Below are 23,939 nucleotides of genomic sequence, written 5' to 3' on the forward strand. Positions count from 1 at the left end.
GATGCTATCAAGCCCAAATGTTCTGGCCAAAAAAACAAAAGCTGCGATAAAAATGAGGTGAGGAAAAGTTGCAATATAAATTAAAACCAAAAAAGAACCATTTGTACTTTGAAATACCACGAGTGTCTATTCCATCGGGTGGCAGGCTAGAGTAGAAATCGACATGCACCATGTTGGAGACAGGTGGACAGTGGACTGACTGACTGACTGACTGACTGTACCGTCGTCATGGCTTTATGCGGCTCGGACTGATCAAGTTGCTCATTGGCTGCATTTCCAAATGGAGAGCGCTCGCTATGAATAGAAATGAATGGCCTGGGATGGAAGTAAGAGCACCGCGCCATGTTAGCAAAACATACCGCAGTTTCAACTTCAATGCAGTCTTCCTTGACGTTCTTCTCTTTGCTTGAACGTAATATTTGTTCATCCTCAGATTGGCCCAAAGGCCATCATGTTCCAACTTTCCAAGAATATCCTCGTGCTCATCTGGGGTGGAATTTCAGTCTGGTCACCCTTGGCCTCCTTCGTACAGTTGACGACCGCATTGAACAAAACAAGTGAAATGAGGTGGTTGTGCCTTGCCGTGTTTTTATTGCACTTAGTATCTCCTCAAAGCGTGTCCGTCCGTCCATTTGCTCCACCGGTCACATCCTCAATGTGTTTTTTCACATTTGAGCTGAATTGTGCAAGCTTGAGGTCTAGCGAGGAGAGGCATTTGATATGAAATGAATCCGCCTCTTTTTTGGAACGACTGTTTTCTCTCGTTGATTGTCGAGCTAGCATTTGTTGTTCATTTGAGCAGGAGCTTGCAAGTGACGTGAGTGAGTGAGTGAGTGGCGTCCATTTGGACTGAAATTTGAGTGTCCAATGTTTACAGTAGCTTCGGAGTCGTGGCAAATGAGGCCTCGTTGTTGTTATATAATGGCCTTTGACTTGACCTTGCATTATATACACACACTACATGACGTTGTTTTGTCCATGTACAGCAGCTATTGTAGTACATTCATGTTTGGAAGTGGCTCTATTCTAAGACATAGACCTTTCGCAATGCCCAGCGAGGACAGCGTTCTTGCCGTTTGTTATCTCGCATAAGTGCATGTGATGCCTTGTTCATCTGTGTCCTATTCACACAACTGAGCTCACAAAAACAATGATTTGAAATCTTTTTTTTTTTGTTACAGCTGCGGCTTTTGCAAACTGTGCTACTGTATGAATAAAGTTGTATTGTACGCTAAAGTTTCGGTCATGTGTCCTCAGAGTATGACGGAGTTTTGTTGTGAATTGAAGCCTGCAAACAACAATACAGCAGTGTGGTTTAGAGGCGGTGCAAACGTTGAGGTCATGTGGAGGTTGTTCTTTCTGCAAGGCGAAACTTGTTTTTGTACTCTGTGAACGGTACAGCGAGACATTTTGAACTCTGTCTGTTGACACCATGCATACTTGCAGGCAGGCAGGCATGCACGCATGTGCTTCTGCTGCGCATACGCACACACGTGTTGGCCATGATCTGAGAAAGACAATCGCTTGAAGATTGTGTACGTTGTATAATACATACAATGAGACATATGCACGACAGCAACGCCGAATTGAATTCAGTGACTATGACACTGCAGTATGTCCCAACAATCGAAAATTATATATATATATAATTTATTTCTTTTTTTGAGTCACGTGAATTTTCCATTTGATTGGACTTGTCTGCGTTCACAGCATTGTGACTCGTGACCGGGCTTGTAGATGAATCACAGAGACGGGAAGTCGTTCGGCGCAGGAAAGCAAATCTCGGGCCGTGTTTGGGAGCGGCGGTCCTTGAACGCAACTCCTCGTGAACACCAGCTTCTGCCTCAGAGGAAACGCGTGATCACGAGGCCTCACCCAATCGCAAAGCAAGCACGGCATGTTGCCATGATGTCATCCTTGGTCTTTTACTAAATGGTTGATTCACGCGGCGTGATTTTAACATCAAATATGTCATTTGAAATTGCCAGGGTAGATGTGAGTCAAAGCCAATACTTTCATTCAAGTGAACAGACTGAGTGAGTCAGTAAATTGCAACTCTGCAGCGCTTGAAAGAGATACTGAACGCAGCATTTGAAAAAGGGAGGGCAGTAGGGGAAAGGTTATACAGAGAGGGGGTTTATTTTCGATCCGTAAACATCAACATCATCCAAAAGCAATGAGCGCATGTTGATTCTCGCTCAGAGGGAGTGGAGGACTTTGAGTCATTATTTATTTCCCAGAAATGGTCATATTCTTTCTCTTCAAATGGAACCAATAAGTTCATAGAAGAAGCTACAATATAGAGATAATATTTCATGCGGAAAAAAAACAAGTGACATCTACACACGGAGGGGTGAACGTCTCTTGGACATTCAGAGTCTTCAAGCAGTGGCAGTTCTGGGGGGGGGCTACAATTGTTGTCCCCTTAACTTCGTACTTTTTCATTTTGACTTTAGCCTCTGCACAGCTCTGGTTGGTTTTATCGTACTCTATAAATCAAGTTGAGTTGACGTTGCCTCTTGATACAATTGATAAATAATTACGGTGAAACAATTGAAACGCTTGCTCGGCACTCCCTTCGTACTTTGCCAGGGGCACTGTCCCTCCCTGTCTGTCGTCAAAACGAAAGCGATACTGCTGTGCTGTTATATGAAAGTGAGCTCATTTAATTGATGGTACTCTTTTTTTTGCCCTGATGTATTTGAAGTTAAAGAACAATGCCACAGACCTCAAGACCCGTAAACTGGGGATAATACGGAGCGCAACCAAAACATGAATGGATGGATCCTTTTCACTCCACAAACCATAGGCAACACAATTGGGACTGATGGAGAGGCTGCAATCGTTCTTATGATTGTTCCTACTTGGCTGACGTTGTTTGCATAGCGCAGTGGACTATGGCCCGCTTTCTCTTTCCCACGCACATCAATGCAAGTGAAGTCGGCGTGTTTAGGTTACGTCTTGTCATTTCTGAAAGCTTTGCTGCTATTCACTTTGCAAATGATTATTCGACCTGTGACCTACTTCATAATAGCCAGAAATGCTCCTTTTCCTGGGATAGCCCCGGAACACGGGGGTTTTCCCATACTGACTGGCTTCATCGTCTGATTTAGTGGTCAAAAAAGAGCCACAACATGCAAGCAAGCAAGCTGCAGACCTTGAGCTGAGCTGGCTGCCGTTGTTTTGCCAGCTGCTTCAGTCAGGAATGAAAATGTTTGTCAGTGCACATCATTCTTGGGATGTTACTTGCTTTAGTGATGATATGCACCGACTAAAAAATCAATTGGAAGTTGCCTAATGTTGACAATGGCAAAGTGAACATTGTGTACTGAGCTGTGTGTCTTTGTCAGAAATGCTTTTCCTGGAAGCCAACTGGCGTGCCTCCTTCTGTCCCTCCGTCGACTTTTATTACACTTGGCAACGTTGCCAGTGGTGCGTCATCAATCAAACGAAGGCTGGCTGGCTGACTGGCTGACTTGCTGGCTTCTCCCTCCAGCTCTGTTTACTTGGAAGATGTACTTTCGGTATCTGGCAGCCTTCGTCGACTTCCTGTGCAGTGTGCACATGAGCCGAGCACGCTTGTTATCTGTGCTGGCCACGCGGTGTTCACGCGTCGACGCCGGGCGCTGATTGGCTGAGCCGAGCGAAAACAGACCTTTTGCACCAATAGCGACGCTGTGCACGCGTGTTCACGCTCGCCCCGCATGGACGGCTCGAACGCCCATGCGCCCGCCCGCCCGCCCACCGGGGCAAGTCGGAACAAACCTGCCTGCCTGCCTGCCTGCCTGCCTGCGTGCGTGCCCCTCCGTTGTTTACCGCCAGTTTAAAAGAGCGAGCCCCAGCGAGTGTGCACACCTTTTGAAGCTTTGTCATCCTTCAACGCAAACATGGTAGCCATGTTGAAGCGAGTCAAGTCGTTCCAAATCGTTTTCACCGACACGAAGACTTTCTACTGCGGCGGGGACAGACTGTCGGGCCGTGTGGAATTGGAAGTCAACGAAGTGACACGCGTGTCTGCCGTCAAGATTCTCGGGTTGGGATCCGCCAAAGTGGAATATCCCAAAGGCACGCAGCGCTGTCGAGAGGAGGCTGAATATCTCCGATATGAAGCCCTTTTGCGCCTTCACGATCAACCGACAGGTACAAACATTAGCTGGACTTGATTTGGCCATCAAATAGTTCTTAAAAACCTCCACCACCACCACCACAACAACAACGCTCCATCTGGATTTTGGGCGGAAAACAAACACGTTTTTATGATGGTTTGCATTCAATGCTCATCTCATCTACTTTTTCTTTCCAGACGCTGACGGTTCAGTTCTCTTGAGGCCAAACAACAAATACGAGTACAAGTTTGAATTTGAGCTCCCTCAACAGGGGTTAGTGTCATCTTTTTATGACTTGCTAACGTGGCTATTAACTTGGACGAGATTTTACCAAGCTTCATTAAAACCTCATTATAAATGGATCCAAAATCGATCGATAGATAGATAGATAGATATCAACCTATATAATGACGGTCTCACTGACCTAATGCAAAATCTGCACTTGTGTTGATACACATTTAATTGTACCTTCTGCCATCTAGTGGAAGAGCATTTGATTGTTCTCACCAGCAGCACTTGACATAGCAACTGACATTTCTGACCAATTAGGACCATTCCTGCAGTGCACATGATCACACTGAAGAGGTGTTCTAACTAACGTTCGTGTACTTTCTGTTGTTACAGGAAGCTGGTGTCGTCTTACAAAGGCAAGTTTGGCTACGTCCACTACTATGTCAAGGCCAAGCTGGAGAGACCGCAGCAGCCCGTCCTTGAGTGCAAGAAACACTTTGAGGTGGAAGAACCTCTGGATGTCAACACGCCAGACCTGCTGGTAGGTTGATTGAATCAAATGGCAATGGTTAGTGATTTTAAGCCCTAAGGTGTCTCCTCTGCAGTGCCCGACTGGCGGTATGAAAGAGAAGAAAGTCACCTGCATGTTCATCCCAGATGGCCAGGTGTCGCTCAACGCCAAAATTGACCGCCGCGGATTCTGTGAGGGCGAGGACATCTGCATCAACGCCAAGTTCGAGAACACGTGCTCGCGCATCGTGGTTCCCAAGGCGGCCATCATCGCCAAGCACACCTACCAGGCCAACGGCCGCACCAAAGTCTTCCGCCAGAAGCTGTCGTCGGTGCGAGGCAACCACATCATCTCTGGGATGTGCGACGCCTGGCAGGGCAAAACCATCCGGGTGCCCAAGATCAAACCGTCAAAGCTCGACTGCAACTTAATCCGCATGGAGTATGCATTAATGGTAAGATTCGCTTTGGGGCCCCCCCCCATGAACCTTTTCAACACAGCGGGCGGGCCCTCAACTTCCCAATGTTGTCTCCGACCAGATTTATATCCACATTCCCGGGAGCGAAAAGCTGATTCTGGAACTGCCCCTGGTGATCGGGACGCCCGGTCTGGGCAGCCGCAGCAGCAGCGTGAGCAGCCAGGACGGTTCGCTCAGCTGGGTGTCGCTCGCCATGCCCGAGCCCCCCAGCTACCGCGACGTCACTCGCGACGTCCACATGGATCAGCCGCTGACGCCGCTCCTGGATGACTTTGATGGCGAAGACAGCCCCATCTTCATGAACCCGCCGGCGTTCTGTTTCCCGGCGGCGCCTCCGGTCTACACTGAGGTTGTCAAGTTTACTGCTACCGATGGTATGTGTGAATGAGAAGCTACCTCTTTTCTAACCGAAGGCTCCATCCTTTTCAGACTGAGGAGGAGTTCAACATCAACGCTCACATGCTGCCGGTGTGCTGAAGTGCCTTTTCTACAACTGTGGTCCAGCTCTCAGAGACTGTTGAACTGAGGCTGGTGGGAAAAGAGAAAGAAGCTCCCGAGCTGCGGAGGGCACGACACGACAGGACAAGACACGGCAGTCACGTGCACTTGCGCTTGCCAACCGCGCAGGCGGGATGTTGCACTCGACATGTCGCTCGAGTTTTCCCTTCTGTGGGTGCTGAGAGCTGGCGGCTTCGAGGACGCGCGCTGAGCTCCAGCCACCCAATTCTGAATAAGCTGTCGTTTGCTTGGTTCTGGTGGTAGCCCCCAACAACCTGCTGTCCGATTGTGGCCAGGGTTTATTTGCCCACCCTGCTTTGTCATTCCACGGTCAGCAATAGACCATGTACCTGTTTGTTTGGCTCTTGGAATGGATTACACTTGATGGTCCTTCCTGGATGCTGGTAGAACCTCATTGTTATTTCTCTTTGTTTTCTTGAACATATTCAGCCGTGTTTGCTTGAAGAGGGTTGTTCTTGAAGGTTGCACTTTGATCATACATTATGCTGTACTACTGCCTGAATCGCTTTTGATTTGAATCCAATATGGAATATTTAGCCGCTGTGTGGAACCTTACATTAGCTTAGCATAGCCACATGCACTTTTCTTAACCTGGCTGTGCCAAACAGGTTTTTAACATGCTATTGGTCGACAAGCCATAGTCAATGTTGGGATAGATAATGTGTTGTTTCTACCGGGTTTTCTGTTGTCCTAGACAGCATTTCACTTCAAAGATTCTTGCTGTTTTGATTTACAGCTTCCTGTCTTCAGGACGCAAAAGACTGATTTGTAAAAAAAAAAAAAACGTTTGTAATGCATCTTTGATACATATTTTTTTGGTATGTTTTGATAATAAATTGTGAAAAATATTTGTCCATGTGCATTGACTGATTTCATTTCTTGAGCACCAAATTACAACAGGTTCAAATATGTACTTTTGTATTTATTGATTCATTTATTTATTTTTTACCTCGTGTTGTGTACCTATTGAAGAGTCCATGAGGTATACCTAATAACAGGCCACTTCATTAGGGAAAAAGCAAAAGTGAAAAGTGGTTCTGTGATGTCACTTGGACATGCCATTTTCAAGTGTCCCTAATAACAGGCCACTTTATTAGGGAAATATCACGGTCAAAGGTCACAGGTGTCAAGCTCTAGTCCTCGGGGCCGCGTTCCAACATGTTTTCCAAGTGACCCTCGTTAAACACACCTGCGTGAAAAGATTTTGCTCATTTTCACGTTCTGCAGGAGCTAAAACTTTTCCCGCAGGTGCACTTAACGAGGGAATCACACGGACACTCCATTAGGTACACCGCCATTTTCAAGTGGACCTAATAACAGGCCATTTTATGGGGGAAATATCACGGTCAAAGGTCACAGGTGTCAAGCTCTAGTCCCCGGGGCCGCGTTCCAACATGTTTTCCAAGTGACCCTCGTTAAGCGCACCTGCGTGAAAAGATTTTGCTCATTTTCACGTTCTGCAGGAGCTAAAACTTTTCCCACAGGTGCACTTAACGAGGGAATCACACGGACACTCCATTAGGTACACCGCCATTTTCAAGTGGACCTAATAACAGGCCATTTTATGGGGGAAATATCACGGTCAAAGGTCACAGGTGTCAAGCTCTAGTCCCGGGGCCGCGTTCCAACATGTTTTCCAAGTGACCCTCGTTAAGCGCACCTGCGTGAAAGGTTTTAGCTCCTTTCACGTTCTGCAGGAGCTAAAACTTTTCCCGCAGGTGCACTTAACGAGGGAATCACACGGACACTCCATTAGGTACACCGCCATTTTCAAGTGGACCTAATAACAGGCCACTTTATTAGGCAAATATCATGGTCAAAGGTCACAGGTGTCAAGCTCTAGTCCTCAGGGCCACGTTCCAATATGTTTTCCAAGTGACCCTCGTTAAGCGCACCTGCGTGAAAAGTTTTAGCTCCTTTCACGCGCTGCAGGAGCTAAAACTTTTCACGCAGGTGCGCTTAACGAGGGTCACTTGGAAAACATATTGGAACGCGGCCCCTCGAGGACTGGAAGTCCACACCCCTGGTTTAAGTGAAAAGTGCCACAACCGCCCGCCCTCACCCCCACCTCCTGATTGGCTGTTGGTTCTGTGACGTCACATGGACACTCCATTAGGTACACGGCTATTTCCAGGTGTACCTAGGTCACCTGGACACTAGACGGTGCCACACCCGCCCGCCCTCACCCCCACCTCCTGATTGGCTGTTGGATCTGTGACGTCACTTGGACACTCATTAGGTACACCGCCATTTTCAGGTGTACCTACGTCACTTGGACACTCCCTCAGGTGCCACACCCGCCCCCACCTCCTGATTGGCTGTTGGATCTGTGGTGACACTTGGACACTCCATTAGGTACACCGCCATTATCAGGTGTACCTAATAACAAGCCACTTTATGAGGGAAAAAGCTGAACTGAAAGTGAAAAGTGCCACACCCGCCCGCCCTCACCAAATCTGGTCACCCGAGCTAAAGTCACTGGTTACTTTGCAACAGAGATGAGCCACACAGTCTGTCTCTACTTATAAATTCTGCAGGTATTCATTTCAGGCTCGAATGAGCAATTGTGATCCTGTCATCATTTAGGGCAGTGGTGTCAAACTCATTTTTTTCACAGGCCGCATTGTAGTCATACAAACAAACTGACAACTTGTTTTCAAATCAGACGAGTAAAAACTGGTCAAATATTTAAAAGAAAATGATATATTATCGAAAGTGAAGACAATTTGCAATTCTAGTAATGACACACGAATTCGGGCCTCGAGTTTGACACCTGTGTTCTAATGGAAGGACTGATCACAAGAAATGTTTTTCTTCCTATCAAGAAGGCCAGGTCACACACCAGAAAAATGTCAAAGATGTTTTATTTGCGATTTACAAAGCAATGTCATAGTTCCAACGCTCTCTTCACTTCCATCATGGCTGCTACAAAATAAAAGGAGGTACATCAGAACGACACAAAACAGATCCAAGTTTAAAGAGGATGGATGTTCCCAACAAGTCAACTCAGCAAACTGCTGTAGAAGCCCATGGGGATGGATTCTGATTTCTGGTCAAGTCCACAGCAAGTCAGGCACGAAATTACCTGAAAGCCTTGGTATATGACCAAACAGTGAGAGGGAGGACATGACTTACATTTCGAGTGCTTCTGGAACAAGCATATCAGTCACCTGTGAGACAAAAAGCCATCATTGTACATTTGGGGTAATGATTTGCTTTTTCTCATGATCAAGTTGAGGTGGCGCTTGTTTCATACAGAATACCAGGACTCTGAACACATAAGTGAGGAGCCCAACGATGACTGATGACTTGCTCTAGCACTTCATTTATTAACATGCCTGCTGATGAAGCAGCAGGATGCAGACACCAATGTGCTGCTACTGGGGATAGGAAATTCATCAATTGTGTAACATCTTAGATATTGGATACATTTTATGCATGCTCATTTTAAGCACTGTTCACCTCAATACTTTTTTTTTTTAATCAAATCAGAAGTGTCTTTAATGCCAAGAACTGCAAAAAGACAAACCGTGGTGGCACTGATGCAAATTCTTTCCGTCTCTGCTTGGATGTTACGGACAGATTCAGCTTGGCCTCAGTGCAACCTGAAGGATTGACAATTGAAACAGACTGTACTTGATCGTTTTTTTTTTTCATTTCTACATCCTCAAATGATGACACATAGGGTAGAATGCCAAACGACCAAAGTATTCCATTCCAAAACGATGTGTCAGCAGTTCTACCAAGACTCCACGCACACGCAGCCAGGAGACCAACGATGCTATGTGCTGACTTTGCTCTTGCACTGACTTTTGAACAAACCTGCTGATGGTACAACAGGCTGCAGATACCGCACAGTGCTACTGTTCATTCATTTCGACACAAGCCTTCAATAGGTGTGCGTGTGATCACAATAGCTGCAAGTACGTGTTTAACTGAAGCTCATAGGTATCGAGTCATTTTGAATGCAAATACCATTTATATTTTCCACAAGTACATGATGTTGTTGCGCGTTACGTCGGCGGTCCAAGCTTCAGAGCGGACTCCTGTAAGAGAGAAGAGAAGGTTCAATGTCACGCTGATGCCACACTAAACCCAAAAATAAATAAATAAATGAAAGAAAGGTCACCACGTCTTTCAGAAAGGCAATTGTCACTCATAATTCAGAGCAGTTGAACATATTTAGCCAATCATCATAAACTGTCTCGTGGACAAAATACAAGCCGACGCGGATAACTTACCCAGCTGGCTCGGTGTCCCCCTCGGTACCCTACGCAATGGAAAATGGATTCAATTAAGATAGAAAGACAAAACATGACAATGTGTAGCAAGTGTCATTTCTCATAAGTAACACTACAGCAGAGAGTTTGACTGCAGCGGGTTGCAAAAGAATTGGTTGGTCTTTGCACTGCAATAGCTGATGGTCCACCACACAGGACCCAAGCGCTTGCTGTGCCAAACAAACGCATGGCCAGTTGAAAAGGGAAGTGCTGACTTGATTTGAAAGACATAAGCAGCATAAGCAGCATAAGCAGCACTCACCTCATTTCAGGCAGGGCTCCACAGCCGGTTGGAGAAGCAACATCACCCCATTCTGCAAGGGAATCTCACAGTCAGGTTTTGGTCAACATACCATCGACCCAGTTTTGAGAAAGGCTTTTCATGCAAACGATCGACACAACTTAGAACATGCGGGCCGCCAGAACAGTCATGTAACAGGCCTCATTGACACCAGGCTGCAATCACGAGTGCAGAGGTGAAAGCAAAACCTGATCATATAATGTGGCCACAACTGTCATGGGAAAAAGCCACTTAACAGGACCATCCCCATCCACAAATTTGAACGTGCGGCAGTAGAGCCGGATGAGCAAGAACCACAGGCGCGCATGCGCACAAGGCCCTTCCGCTCTACTAGTTCGGCAATCGGAAAATAATCACACAGAAACAAAACTTTAACGTCACATATGTTCAATGTTGTATCTAGGAAATCGACTCAAAAACTACAACCGTCTACAAATTGAGGTTAAACGCCGCGTTGGACTCGACCTAGCTGCTAGCTAGCGTTCCTGCGATATTCCAAACAAAACGCATGCATCGCATACAAATGATACTTCGATCATCCACTGTACGATCTTTTCTGCCTTCATAAAACAAATGAATGAAATGAGTGCGTTGGTACCTCACCTTAAGGGAACTCGCTCACCCTCGACCAGCATCAAAGCGCAGCGCTGAATGGAAGGGACGATTGACCGCGCTGCCAATGGTTTTATACTAAGCGTTGCGACAATTCTAAGTACTTTACGTTAAATACGCGCTCGTCATTTTTTTTAATCTGAAAAAAAAAAAAAAAATCGCATATCATTTCCATCTATCCATTTTCTGTACCGACCGCTTGTCCCCACGGGGGCCGCGAGCGTGTTGCTTTAAAATGCATTTTTAAATGACAGACACCATCACATGCGGGAATCGAACTCATGGTGCCTGCACACGTGACAGGCGAGTGGACCACTGACTACACTACACCATCGGCCATTCCACTTCGCAATGCATCTACGTGTGTATATTGTTTCATTTACATGATTTTAAATCGCGTGTAAGTGTCTGCAATAATTGTTCTTACACCATTTGGCAACTCATTTAGTTTGTACCGATATGGTACAATATATACACACAAAGCCATTTGCAGAATCATTTCGAGCTGTAATAAAGGTAAGCTTTTTGTTTTTATTTTCACTTTGTAAAATGAGTCATTGCTGAGCTTTCAGCGTTTTGAAATGCTGCTGAAAATACGAGTTAATGCCTACTTGCTGCAGAAATGGTGACGGGCCAAATGGTCTCCGCCCTCCCGGAACCATTCACCCATGGCTTCTTAAAAACTGCTCGGGTTTAGGCTTTCTTTTGACCTACTAATTTATGCACCAGCGCCAACAAAAACGCCTTGGAAGACTAAATTCTGGGTGTAAAGAAACATTTGCAATGGCAGAAACAAAGTCAAAAGGTGACTCAAACAATGACAAAACAGGTTAACACACGTATAGACCCTGGTATTAAAAGGAAATAGGAAAACAACTGGGTTCTTCAAGATTTATAAAAGTCCGTTCATATTGTTGAGTATAATTAAAATGGGTTTCATAGCAACAGCTGTAGAAATAACATGTGGACGAAAGCACATTCAGTGTTAGCAATTTTCTGCTCGTCCAAAGACTCCCGGACCGTTTACGGCGGCGCTCTCATCAAACCCATTTTCTGAGAACAAGTCATCGACACTACACAGTATGTGTTAAAGGAGCTGTACAGTTCTTGCAGTAACTCGAGTCCAGTGTCACTCCATACTATCTGGGTCAGCCTGGGCCATGTAGGCATCCAGTTCAGCATCTAGGTGACCTTTGGTCTTTGACATGTAAGCATCCAGCTGGTTGTCCAGTTGCTCGCGGGTCACCGACGGTCGGCCGACACCTCTGCCGCGGCCGCGTCTGCCGGCGTAACCGCCGCCGCCGCGCCCACGAAGACCACCGCGACCTGTCCGCAAAACAAAGCGTCAATAGTGAGCGGCGGCAAGAAAACATTTGAGCCAAGCGGCACCCGACGACTTACCCCTGGCTATCCCTCCACGGGGCGCTCCTCTCCCCATAGCTCCCCCTCGGCCAGGAACCCCCGCACGCTGGCGGCCCCCTCGACGCATGGCCACGCGGCCGGCGGAGCCCCGGCCTCGCATGGGGAAACCAGGAGCCATTCGCTTTCCTAAATTTCACAACAACAAAAAGTCAGATTGAAATCGCCATCTGAAATGGGCGTGAGACTGGCACCTCTCAGGGAAAGAGCGCCTCTCATCATTCCTCCTCTGCCTCTTCCGCGAAGTCCTCTGGTCATCCCACGCATTGCTCCTCTAACGCCGACGGCACCTCCCCGCATTCCCATGCCAACGGGCCGCCCCAACCTGGCTTGGATGTTGCTCTTCCCCAGTCGTTGCTTCAGGCTCTGACAAATGACGTCAAATGCGGTTCAAACAAGTAGCACGCGACAAGCTGGTCCCAACTCAGGGTTTGCAGATCCGATTGAGGCTCCAACAGATGCCGCCACTTAGATGTGAGCGTTTGCTCACTCGTGTGCTTCTTTTCCTGCAGGTGCTAGAAACACGTTACCTGTTTGTGACTCAAAGCAGCTTGCACCGAGGGCCGATTCTCCATCTGCTGGGCCAGCCGACGATTGCGCGCACTGGCCATATGCTGCTGTTGCATGGTGGCTCGAATGCTAACCGCTGTGGGCTGCTTGTTCTTCAGCATGTTAGTGAAGCTTTAGAAGGTGGGAGGGAAAAAAGGAAGTAAAAGACGAGGACAAGGGGACACAGAAGTGGAGGAAGCGGCCTTTCCACACCAAGTCATTTCTCAAGTCATGGATGCGGCCACACTTACTCTCGTGGCTCTTATGTTATTTAGATTCCATTTGCCATCACTCGTTTGTTTCTCTCTTGAAAATATCAATTCTTTGTTTTCCAAACCAAGCATAAGAAGCACAAGATACAGAGAGAGAGAGAGAGAGAGTGAGAGTTAGAGAGAAGAGAGTGAGAGAAAGCTTTGATTTGATTTTAAGAAAAGAATAGAGACAAGAGAAAGCCGTACAGATGCCACTTACTGGCCTCGAGCCGACTGGCTCATTAGATCATCCTGCGGTAGCAGAGGCCACGGGCTACGTTTGGTTACTCGGCCTCTTACAGCAAGGACCGTGACAAGGACGACACGCAGCCAGCGGCCGAGGCTGCTGCTGCTGCTGTGTCACGTCCAGGCTAGGACCGAGTACCTGAACTTGTATAGGAGGAGAGAAAAGAGGAAACAAGAAAGGTGCTTAACTTCAGCTGGTTTGAAAGAGATTGAGAGAAACTTTTGGGATCTTTGCCACATCTCGACTCCTCTCCGTTGAGTGTACCTCGTGTATACAACAGGGAGTACGAGTGCCATGGAAGTTTCAGGACAGCGGTCCGGTCCATCTAGCAATTATGACCAACTTGATCGCCTTTTGTGCACTGCTCACGCGTAGCATTTGGCCTGGGCAAGCACACGTAGTGCCTGGCAACGTTCTTATTTCAGCTCATGCTTCCCAAAATATTCACAGGTCCAACCAAGCTGAGTGAGCAGTGCACACACAAGGATCATTCAAAATGGCATCCATTTGGGGCCAGGTCCCAGACAGTGGGTGGCCTTCTTCGGCGAGCACAAGGACCTTCAAACACCAAGGACGGCCTTTGATTCTGGCGTTAAACTTCCGATAAGGTGCATGGCGCCTCACCGCTCGTTCAGGGACACTTTGGTGGTGCTCTTCAGGACAACTTTTTGAGAAGATGCAGCACTCATTTTGACTGAATTCTGTTGAAAACTCCTGGGGAAACAATCAAAACAGAAGAAACATGTTGAAGTGGTGGCATCAATACAAACGGGCGAGAATGAGTCTCCAACAGTGAATTGTGTACGACATGTGCAAATATTAGCAAGCCTCATTCGTCAGCACCTGTTTTAGTCATTCAATCCACTTCTTACGCAGCCCCCAAAACACAAGGAAGGGGCCTGCCTGCCTACATATGTCATTTGAAGGAGTTGCAAATATCACGGAGCCAAGTAACGTCTGAGGTCGCTTGAAATAAACGCAGCAGCAAGTGGAAACCCTTGCTCTACATTGAATTTGGTTCAACAATAATTGTGACTTACAAAGAACGTTGCATTGGTCGAGAAGAGGCAGCTAGCTAAAGTTAGCTTCGAGAGCTCGCTTGTTCCAACACCACCAGGCCGAGAGGGTGTTATTTGTCCCTTTAGGTCCAAGACCAAAAAAAACTCTTCACCACCAAACGGTGTGGAAAAATAAGAGACGAGTGGAATTTGTCTTCTCATTCACTTTGTACAACGACAAGAAAACGTGGAGAAGCGACTCTGACGAAGCGACTTCTTAAAATGGTGCTGCCTGTGAAGCTGAACATATCCCTGCAAGAAAATGGAGTGGCTTTGTGCCTACGTCACGATGACGTCGTTTCCGGTGTGTTTCTCTTTGCTCCACAATGAAAATGGCTTCCGCGGTAGTTGTTGACACTTCTGCTGGTAAAGATGTTATAGCTGAGGGGATGCTCGACCTTTTAAAACCAGCCATTCAACAATTGGACCTGCATGTACACTCCGTCAGGTAAATCATAATCGATCGTTTTAATTGACGTTATTTAATCGTCATCTGCACCACATTGCTGCTAACTTGTGTCTCGTGACCGCTCGACCGACCCATCGTGTCTGGAATGTTAAACGGACCATCTGTATGATATTTCATGGGAATATGTTTTCATCTACAGAGAAAGCCAAGTCGAACTAAGGGAACACATAGACAATCTTGCCACAGGTAATCAGCTTTATTTTGACATGGCTGAATGACACGCCCCCCCCCCCCCCCCCCCCCCAGCATAAATAAATGGAAACAGCATTTTACATCAATTTAGTATCTACCTTATTTGAGCCCACCTGTAAATAGTGTAACATGAACATTTGACTTTGGACACGTGTTGCCTGATGTGCTTTATTTCCAGAATTATGCAGGATAAATGAACATCAAAAGGTGGCTCTTGATCTGGACCCATACGTGAAGAAACTTCTCAATGCAAGACGAAGAGTAGTACTTGTAAACAATATTCTGCAAAACGCTCAGGTTAGTGTTGTGTCTCTCTCAAGCGGACACCTTTAGTCAAATTGACTTTTTAATTGCTTGCGTGCAAATAGTTATCTGGAGTGAGTGGCCTTCAAGTTAAGAAAGTCTTTGGTAATGACAACCAGATAAAAGCAGATTAAAAAAAGATGTTTTTCAATGAAGCATTCAAAATAATGTTCTGCCTTTAGGAACGTCTAAGAAGACTCAACCATAATGTAGCCAAAGAGACAGCACGAAGAAAGACCATGTTGGAGGCCTCAGGAGTGTTCACCTCACGCACTCCCAGTAAACCCTGAGCATCCATGTTTTCTGCACAGCAAATATAGGTTGGCCTCATCAACAAGGACACTGAAATACAGAGAGCCAGCTCGACATCGAGGTGACCTGCTGCTTATGTCCTACACTGCATCGTCTGATCAGCTTTCGAGATGATATTCGCTTGTCAAACCTCTTAAATTGAACAATTGTCACAATTTGTTCCCTCTGCATTTCTAATCACTTTTGGTGGCGTACAAAAACATAACATTTCAATAGCCAAATACTTTTGGAGTGAATTATATATACTTGTTCAACAGGTTGGAGTTGTTATGGATGCACGGCTCGAATCAAATTGGAATGATCCTGCAACTTGCGATATCTATTGACGCCCTTCCTCTCAATTGTTTGAGGTTTTTTTTTTTTTTTATGTTTATCAATAAAAACAGTGTTCTAAGCAAGTGGTACTTTTTACACCAAATACCTTCTAAAAAAAAGACTGTATATTTAGTGCTTGAAATAGTAGATCCATCAGTATCAATTTTCTTGACTTTTTGTCACAAAAGTAAAGGTCTAGAAATATTTGTTTGGCACAATAGCATTAGGTGAATAGTCTTTAAGATTCCACAGTTATGTAAATATGTTTTAATTGATATGTGGTCCTTTGAAAATCAAATTCAGTTTGCCATGCTTGTTACGACACTTTTATTTGATCTAACTAAAAAGAAGGTGCATAATTCATCCATTATTGGAGTCAAATGACAGTTTGCACTTAAGTCACTCATGATTCGTGCTGCAAAACTTCATGTCCAGTTAATGCATGATTGATCATGCACGGAGAAGTTGGGGAGTCAAGTTTTGAGCATGTCCAAGTGCCAAATGGTGGCCCGCTTTGGGGGTACAATTGTAAATGTATGTTGGGGGAGCGCTAATCTCAGAGGCGCCACCTTAAAGAAAACAGTCTCGCGGCGGCGGCGGCGGGCCTGTCAATCTCGACGAACCAGACAGACCCTGGCTGGCAGCGTCGCTGTGAGAGCCGCTTTTCTATTGGATGAGCGCGAGCGTGCGTATGAGAGCCGGCCTGCTATTGGCTGAAGCGTGTCGCGACACTGACGCGCACGATGTCTCCCCTCTATTGTTATTGTGTCGTGCGCGTGAGGAACGGACGGGCAGGATGCACGAGGAGACAGTAAGACGGACGGAGAAAATATGATAAAGCTACTGTGAGAGCTAGCACAGTGTCGCATATGAAACAATTGATCCATTTAGCTGCAATCTATGCAAGTATCGCCGCCGGTGTGCTGTGTGTGTGATCGACAGTGCTAAAAGCCAGCGAATGTAGAGAGAGGCAGCCTCGCAGGCAAGCAGGCGGGGGCAGGCAGCCTCGCAGGCAGGCGGGCAGGCAGGCAGGCGAGTAAACATTCAGCCAGCCAGCCAGCCGGCCGGCCGGCCAGCCAGCCAGCACTCCGTCCGTACACTTGAAGCAATTGTCGGACAGCTCAAGCAACGGTCTTTCGGTTCAAGTTCTTCTCTTCTCTCCGTCTGATGTGTAAGTGTTAGCAATTCAATGTGAACGCTTGTTGCACCAGCTGTCTGTCGCCTGCCTGCATTGCATACAGAGCGAGCAAATAGCCCCGATTTGCAAGTGAAAGTTGCAAATATTAGCTCGATAAAGTGTCTTTATCTTGCGCGGTGCGCGGTTCTCCATTTTCCCCGGGTTCATTCCAGGTGATGTTGTGCTGCTCACTATTTGATTTGCAAGGTTACGATTTGTCGTCTCATGTTTTTTCCTGCTAAACTTCGGGGATGTACAGTTGACGGCGAACACGACGAAATGTAGCGTGCATGTGCAGTAGTGTATATAAATGTACAGTAAACGGACGTGTGGAAGGAAGGCGCCGGCGGCCGGCCGGCCGGTTCCATGTTGGTGACGCGTGTATGTCGATGTTCATGCAGTGCGCCTGGAAAATGATGCATAGATTGATTGGACCAGATAGGTAGGTGACAGTCACGATGACTTTATCGTCCCTGGAAATGGATTTAATTTTTCATTTGGACACACAACTGTGTCCTCTCTCCAGCTGTTGAGCTTGGGGCCTGTAGGATGAACATACAGAAAGAGCAGTGTATTTAAGAGACAGGGAGGGGGTGAGTGTGTGTGTGTGTGTGGGGGGGGGGGGGGGGGGGGGGGTCAGCTTCAAGTACCTGTGACCGTCGGCAGAGACTGCTCACACATGACATGATGCCACCATATACTGTAGCTACAATATATGAATTGGTGGTCATGAAATACATGACACCAATGAGACACTTTGACAATGAGGTTCATCAACAATTGTACGTGATGGATGGTTTCATAACTTTTTGGTTTTTTCCACATTCCCTATCTTTCATGCGCAAATGACGTGCATACGAAACAAAATGACTCCGCTCAGTAGGTATTGATCGAAATAGAAAAAAAAGTGATCTGAAATGAGCCCTTAAAGTTGAAGTCAAGCGAGCCCAATGATAAAATAGCGCAAACGGAAAAGGTTCAACAAGTGACGAGGCGGTCCCGGTGCTGCGTGATAAGGAGGCAGGTGTGCAAGGGATCGGGAAACAGAAAGGTCCGCTGCTGCTCAGGTTAAGGAAAAATGGATTCACGTAACACGCAATATATCAAGGATTTTTCGATGCAATGCCAATCGGAATTGGATTCTTATCTTGCATTTTATTAACAGGGGCTGATTCAGAACTGGGCCATCATGATCCCAGTGAACCTTCATTGGCCGACCAACTTAATCCCAGGTAAGAAAAAGTCATTGTGCCGTCAGTGGCAAATGTTTATTTGAATGATGCTTTCAATGAAAAGATCTCTTACGGGTAACTTGATGCTAAACATCGACTCGTTTTGTTCCTGTATTTGTGGATTGTTTTTATTCCTCCAAAGTGATTCACTCATATAGCTTGTAATGTTGTTCATTCATCATTCAAGTTAAGAATGTGAATGTTGGCTCGTGCTTTTAATCAAGAGCAGATTTCACCCTCAAAGTATGGAAGGGCACGTGGCCTTGAAGAACCCTGAATCAGCAAACTGAAATCATTCAGCATGATAAAGGAAAAGAAGGCTCAGCATTTTTGGGGATGATTTCATGTGATCCACTCATGTGATGTGATCTTTTTTTTTTTTGCCTATTCAGGAAGATGTATTTGCAATGACAAATTGTCTGCTTAGCTTTTTTTGCCTCTGCCATGCAAGCGTGCTGAAAGGTGTCTTGAATGCGCACTTGCCTGATGCTATGTTTGGGGCCCTTCCTATCAGTCTACCGTTTGTTTGGGTTTCTTCACGTCTGGCACAATAAGAGCCGCTGCGCACGACTTCACCCAACATGACATTTGGCACATCATTGATCTCAATTTGCCTTTGGCTGACTTCAGACCGATATTGGAGGCGCCATCGGTGGACGTTTTTAGAGAAGCGGGAGAACCCAGATAAATGTCAACAGGAAATAAGTCATCAGTAATCTTGTATGTATGATCCAGCATATCAACATTGAAATAAGCGGTATTTTTCTGAGCTCCGGTGATTTCGATTGACTCTGATTGTGCGCAGGGTGTACATTAGCATTGAGCTGAAAGGGTGGGTACCTGTTTGTTTTGCAGCACTATCATGTCGGTGAACCCTCCGAGTAGCAATGACGCCTGCCTCAGCATCGTCCACAGCCTCATGTGCCACCGGCAGGGCGGCGAGAACGAGGGCTTCGCTAAGCGGGCCATCGAGAGCCTGGTCAAGAAGCTGAAAGAGAAGAAGGACGAGTTGGACTCGCTCATCACTGCTATCACCACCAACGGTGTCCATCCCAGCAAGTGCGTCACCATTCAGAGGACGCTCGATGGACGACTACAGGTAGGCCGACTGTCACGTGTTGTGATCTTTTTTTTTTTTTTTTTTTCTCCCCCCCTTCTTTCTTTTTCTCGAACTCGCTGACTCATCCTCACGGGGGCACAAATGTAGCTTGGAAATATGCTGTGTACGTTTCTTCTCAGGTGGCAGGGAGGAAAGGATTTCCTCATGTGATTTACGCACGGCTCTGGCGCTGGCCCGACCTCCATAAAAATGAACTCAAGCACGTCAAGTTCTGCCAGTACGCCTTTGACCTCAAGTACGACAACGTGTGCGTAAACCCCTATCATTACGAGAGGGTGGTTTCTCCAGGCATTGGTAGGTTCAAAGTTGTTCACATCGTCACGTACATCATCGCTTGTTTTGATTCTCCATTTTTCTGTCCCCTTTCCCAGTCGGTCTCAGTCTTCACAACGCAGGTAAGTTCCTCGTGACGGAAATACATTCTCATCCAGCGAGAACACAGCCCGTGCGTGACACGCTGAACGAGACTCGCCCCCAGCAGCACCAGACGTGAAGATGCGCTCGTTTCGACGAGCTCTCAGCGAACCTTCCGTTCCATCTCACAGTGCCGCCCGGTGGTCTGATCAAAGAAGAGTACATCCACGACTGTATCCAAATGGATCTCCCGCCCGGTATGCCGCTATCGGAGCACCAAGCGGCGCTAAAGATGCCTCCGCCCGATCACTACGGCCAAGCCCTGCCTCCTCCGCATCTGTCGTCCGAGCCTCACGGACCTCCGCCGGTCACCAGATACACACAGCTGCCCGTCTCACCCAAAGGTTAGCAGGAAGGAGTTGCCGTTGTTTTTTTGACAAAGTCCATTTGAACCCACATTTGGTGTTCCCGGTCGATACTATCGGTCCCGGTTGTAATTGTGTATTCTCCCCTCCGCAGTGTCAAACTCTGGCTCCATGCTGCCACTCCAGGCCAGTAGCCATGTTGATGGCCGCCCCGGGACTGCTTCCCCACAGGTCCAAGTGATGACACATTCACCACGTTCCCCGACTCCAAATCAGCAACAAGGTCCCCACCCACCTCAAGCTGCCCACCCACAGCAATCTTCTCTACCTCCTCAATCCCACGGACAGAACGGATACAGCGGCGGCGGCGGCAAACATTCTCAGAGCCAGGCTGCCTTCCACAGTGAGTTGCCGAGCTACATAATACACGATACGAACCTACTAATATGCTGCGACTAGCTGAATCATCAATAAGACATTGCATTTTTTGCTTACCTGTAACGCAGCGGTATGGACAGGCAGCAGCACAGCCTCCTACACTCCCATCGGACCCCCGCAAAATGGACGTGCTCATCAGCCAAGTCCCCTTCACCATCCAAACCAACATTGTGAGCTGTCCATCCTTCCATTTTCTCGCCCGCTTCTCCTCGTTAGGCTTGCGGGAAACTTGACAAGCAAGCGACGGGGAGAAGATGTGCACGTTACAAGAAAAAATTCAAAGCAACGTGCATTCGATAGATTTTCTTCACTTGACCGAGCACACAACGTATTCTTGCTAGCAGTCTATCTTTTTGGCCTTTGCAGGGTCTCAGCATCACGCTTCGAGCTCTTTCCCTCCTTCCGTTTCCAACCATCCAGGTTCGAGTGCTCAAGTTCTCTACCATTCTTGTCGTTGCACTCGCTTTGTGTAATTGTACTGTAAAGAGTTGTTTATTGTGTGCTAGGACCGGAGTTTTGGTGCTCCATCTCCTATTTTGAAATGGACGTTCAGGTGGGCGAGATGTTCAAGGTGCCGTCCAGCTGCCCCGTGGTGACGGTGGACGGTTACGTGGACCCGTCGGGCGGTGACCGCTTCTGTCTGGGCCAGCTGAGTAACGTTCATCGCACGGATGCCAGCGAGAGAGCCCGGTATGCGGAGAAAAGGGCTCTGGACTTGCTCGACGTCATTTCACCTCTTTTATTTCCCTTGTCCCAGATTACACATTGGGAAAGGGGTGCAGCTGGAGTGTCGTGGCGAGGGCGACGTGTGGATGCGCTGTATGAGCGACCACGCCGTGTTCGTACAGAGCTACTATCTGGACAGGGAGGCGGGCCGAGCGCCGGGCGACGCTGTGCACAAGATATACCCCGGAGCCTACATCAAGGTCGGAATTGATCCTTTCAGCTACCCTACTGTTGTCCATATCTATCGATATCTCACTTTAGATAGACATATATATATAACGACTGTTGTCCATATCTATCGATATCTCACTTTAGATATACATATACGTATATATAACTACTGGCGTGTTAACTTGAGGAAAACGGGAGCAAAAAACCTTGCTGTTGTTTGTTAGGTGTTTGACCTCCGACAGTGCCACAGACAAATGCAGCAGCAGGCGGCCACGGCTCAGGCCGCGGCCGCCGCGCAGGCGGCTGCCGTGGCGGGAAACATCCCTGGACCGGGCAGCGTCGGAGGCATAGCACCTGCAGTCAGTCAGTATTTTCAAAACCTGGCCCATTGAGCGTTGTTCAAATGAGGGAGGGAGGGAAGGAAGGTGACTCACGCCATGCCATCACTTACAGGTCTGTCGGCAGCAGCGGGGATCGGCGTGGATGACCTTCGGCGACTCTGCATCTTGCGTCTGAGTTTCGTCAAGGGTTGGGGGCCCGACTATCCCAGGCAGAGCATCAAACACACGCCGTGCTGGGTCGAAGTCCACCTTCACCGGGCTTTGCAGCTTCTGGACGAGGTCTTGCATACCATGCCCTTAGCTGATCCGGGGCCTGCTAACTGACACGTGGCTTCGTTGAATGCGCTCGCTCACACAGATCCAATCCTTTTGCTTGATACCAAATAGAAAGGAATTCCAACGAAACGACAAAAGACAGACTCAAACGACGCTTACAATCGATTTACACGACAACATGCATCGCAGCATGACACCTCGATTCCACTCAAACGGGTCCCGTGATGTCGACAAAGACCGCAACACGAGATGGTGTTTTAAAAATGTGATACACTCTACTGGGAAAATGACAATGCAGTTGCAGATCGATCTTATTTTTATGAATGAATTCCAAACACACATTACTATTATCTCCAAGTCCACATTTCCCTTGACGCACTTTGGATTTTCCGTCTTTGGATGGAGGTTGCGCAGTCGCATCAATTTCAAACAACGTACGGCATCGAATAATGTCCGACTCACAATTGAGTCCCTCGAGGAAAGACAGACTTTGTTCCTTTTCTCTTTCTGTCGTACGAACAACAAAGTCACGTGTAAATGCGGACGAGGGGAGCAAGTGTTTTGTCACCTGTGTGCTCGTAGCGTGCTCGTTCGTCACTGTCCGTTGAGCCAAACTCTAGCTTGTCGCTCTTCTTAGTATGCTCTGCTTGCGTATATCCAGTCTATATATCTATTTTTTTCATACCAAAAGTCTAAAAAGCCAAAACCATTTTGCTTTCAAGTGGTGTTGTTGGTCTTTGTAATGAAGCAGTATTTAACCAAATGTTTGGTGTGACTCACCAAAGCTGGAATACCTCACAAGTACAGCTCCGAAGTGGTTTTTCGGCACATTTCATCACAGAATGAATGACTTGGCAACGTACTTACTGTCACCCTAAAGGTACCCAGTTGACATCCAGTAGGAGTCCTTCCCGACTACTAATGTGATCAATCGCGTGTGGCAACACCAGAGACACAATGACCAAAAACGTGCGCGGAATGCCAGTGCCTTCCTTCTACAATCTCAACACTGAGTGTTTGGAACTCTGCTATGCTTCAATGCAACAATTTCAAGCAGTTTGAGGGAGGAAACATATCAGAGTTCTACTAACCTGCTCCAAGCACAGCACTGCAAGATTCTGTCGTTGAGGTTTCCAAAGCCAAAACATTGTTGCTTGAACTTGGTCCAAATGTAAATAAGTAGTAGTGAAGGAGCTTAGTATGTTGGCAAATCAGCTGCTTCTCCAAAATGGGCCCACTCACATAAATATGCATATTTGTGCCTTTTGTTGTCAACAGTTAGAAGCGCCAAAACACACCGTTTGGTTGCTCTCTTTTTCGGTCGTTGCGCACCGTGCTTTGGTTCTCACCGAGTTTCGATGACATCTTGTGGTTCCCTCAGGTATCTGAAATCATCAAACTGCTTTGGAGAAATAGAACTATTTAGAAAATAGCCATTGTATCAGAGTAGTGTAATTTATTGTCTTGGTCTTTTGTGGGTGTCAAATATAACCGAGCTCATTTTACATCTAGAACACATTTGCCCATATTCAGGGAAGTGTTCAAGATGGTGTCCTCAGCAAGTGAGTTGTTGTTCTGTTTTCTTT

The 23,939-nt window shown here is 47.0% G+C and overlaps 4 protein-coding genes, 3 long non-coding RNA genes and 1 other non-coding gene across 16 annotated transcripts; 3 read left to right on the forward strand and 5 right to left on the reverse strand.

Annotated features, from left to right (window-relative positions):
- Nucleotides 1–3,794: 3,794 nt before the first annotated feature.
- On the forward strand, nt 3,795–6,629 carry txnipa (thioredoxin interacting protein a). The gene is made up of 6 exons (XM_037263537.1): nt 3,795–4,140; nt 4,304–4,379; nt 4,731–4,878; nt 4,943–5,302; nt 5,388–5,675; nt 5,756–6,629. The coding sequence occupies exons 1-6, from the start codon at nt 3,888–3,890 to the stop codon at nt 5,801–5,803; spliced, it is 1,173 nt and encodes a 390-aa protein (XP_037119432.1). The 5' UTR covers nt 3,795–3,887; the 3' UTR covers nt 5,804–6,629.
- Nucleotides 6,630–8,691: 2,062 nt separating this feature from the next.
- Nucleotides 8,692–9,022, reverse strand: LOC119130046. The gene is made up of 2 exons (XR_005099347.1): nt 8,981–9,022; nt 8,692–8,770 (listed from the first exon to the last, which is right to left on the reverse strand). It is a non-coding gene; the product is annotated as an uncharacterized LOC119130046 (long non-coding RNA).
- Nucleotides 9,023–9,372: 350 nt separating this feature from the next.
- On the reverse strand, nt 9,373–11,116 carry LOC119130045. Of its 2 annotated transcripts, none has more exons than XR_005099345.1 (5): nt 11,030–11,116; nt 10,388–10,439; nt 10,087–10,115; nt 9,843–9,891; nt 9,373–9,450 (listed from the first exon to the last, which is right to left on the reverse strand). It is a non-coding gene; the product is annotated as an uncharacterized LOC119130045 (long non-coding RNA). The 2 variants fall into 2 exon arrangements; XR_005099346.1 differs by having other exon boundaries at nt 9,821–9,891.
- LOC119130886 lies at nt 9,569–9,707 on the reverse strand. Its single transcript, XR_005099557.1, has one exon. It is a non-coding gene; the product is annotated as a small nucleolar RNA SNORA8 (small nucleolar RNA).
- A 433-nt stretch (nt 11,117–11,549) lies between the features above and the next one.
- chtopa (chromatin target of PRMT1a) lies at nt 11,550–14,845 on the reverse strand. 4 transcript variants are annotated; one of them, XM_037263540.1, is made up of 6 exons: nt 14,545–14,832; nt 14,129–14,218; nt 12,988–13,138; nt 12,652–12,823; nt 12,440–12,586; nt 11,550–12,364 (listed from the first exon to the last, which is right to left on the reverse strand). In XM_037263540.1, the coding sequence occupies exons 1-6, from the start codon at nt 14,556–14,558 to the stop codon at nt 12,168–12,170; spliced, it is 771 nt and encodes a 256-aa protein (XP_037119435.1). In that variant the 5' UTR covers nt 14,559–14,832; the 3' UTR covers nt 11,550–12,167. The 4 variants fall into 4 exon arrangements, with proteins under 4 accessions (XP_037119435.1, XP_037119436.1, XP_037119438.1 ...); XM_037263541.1 differs by having other exon boundaries at nt 13,478–14,218; nt 14,545–14,790; XM_037263543.1 differs by having other exon boundaries at nt 13,258–14,218; nt 14,545–14,790.
- A 6-nt stretch (nt 14,846–14,851) lies between these two features.
- snapin (SNAP associated protein) lies at nt 14,852–16,232 on the forward strand. 2 transcript variants are annotated; one of them, XM_037263549.1, is made up of 5 exons: nt 14,852–15,010; nt 15,171–15,217; nt 15,402–15,520; nt 15,709–15,846; nt 16,096–16,232. In XM_037263549.1, the coding sequence occupies exons 1-4, from the start codon at nt 14,889–14,891 to the stop codon at nt 15,814–15,816; spliced, it is 396 nt and encodes a 131-aa protein (XP_037119444.1). In that variant the 5' UTR covers nt 14,852–14,888; the 3' UTR covers nt 15,817–15,846; nt 16,096–16,232. The 2 variants fall into 2 exon arrangements, with proteins under 2 accessions (XP_037119444.1, XP_037119443.1); XM_037263548.1 differs by having other exon boundaries at nt 15,709–16,232.
- A 229-nt stretch (nt 16,233–16,461) lies between these two features.
- On the reverse strand, nt 16,462–19,538 carry LOC119130048. The gene is made up of 2 exons (XR_005099348.1): nt 19,403–19,538; nt 16,462–17,872 (listed from the first exon to the last, which is right to left on the reverse strand). It is a non-coding gene; the product is annotated as an uncharacterized LOC119130048 (long non-coding RNA).
- On the forward strand, nt 17,182–22,682 carry si:dkey-222b8.1 (uncharacterized protein LOC560317 homolog). 4 transcript variants are annotated; one of them, XM_037263524.1, is made up of 13 exons: nt 17,182–17,324; nt 18,496–18,562; nt 19,418–19,661; nt 19,802–19,976; nt 20,054–20,077; nt 20,228–20,440; nt 20,556–20,804; nt 20,908–21,009; nt 21,206–21,259; nt 21,328–21,529; nt 21,597–21,765; nt 21,961–22,099; nt 22,190–22,682. In XM_037263524.1, exons 1-13 carry the CDS (start codon nt 17,321–17,323, stop codon nt 22,399–22,401), a joined length of 1,854 nt encoding a protein of 617 aa, XP_037119419.1. In that variant the 5' UTR covers nt 17,182–17,320; the 3' UTR covers nt 22,402–22,682. The 4 variants fall into 4 exon arrangements, with proteins under 4 accessions (XP_037119419.1, XP_037119421.1, XP_037119420.1 ...); XM_037263526.1 differs by having other exon boundaries at nt 21,346–21,529; XM_037263525.1 differs by having other exon boundaries at nt 19,421–19,661.
- Nucleotides 22,683–23,939: the final 1,257 nt, after the last annotated feature.

The sequence above is a fragment of the Syngnathus acus genome, chromosome 11 (genome assembly GCF_901709675.1).
Source record: "Syngnathus acus chromosome 11, fSynAcu1.2, whole genome shotgun sequence".
Classification (NCBI taxonomy): Eukaryota; Metazoa; Chordata; class Actinopteri; order Syngnathiformes; family Syngnathidae; genus Syngnathus; species Syngnathus acus.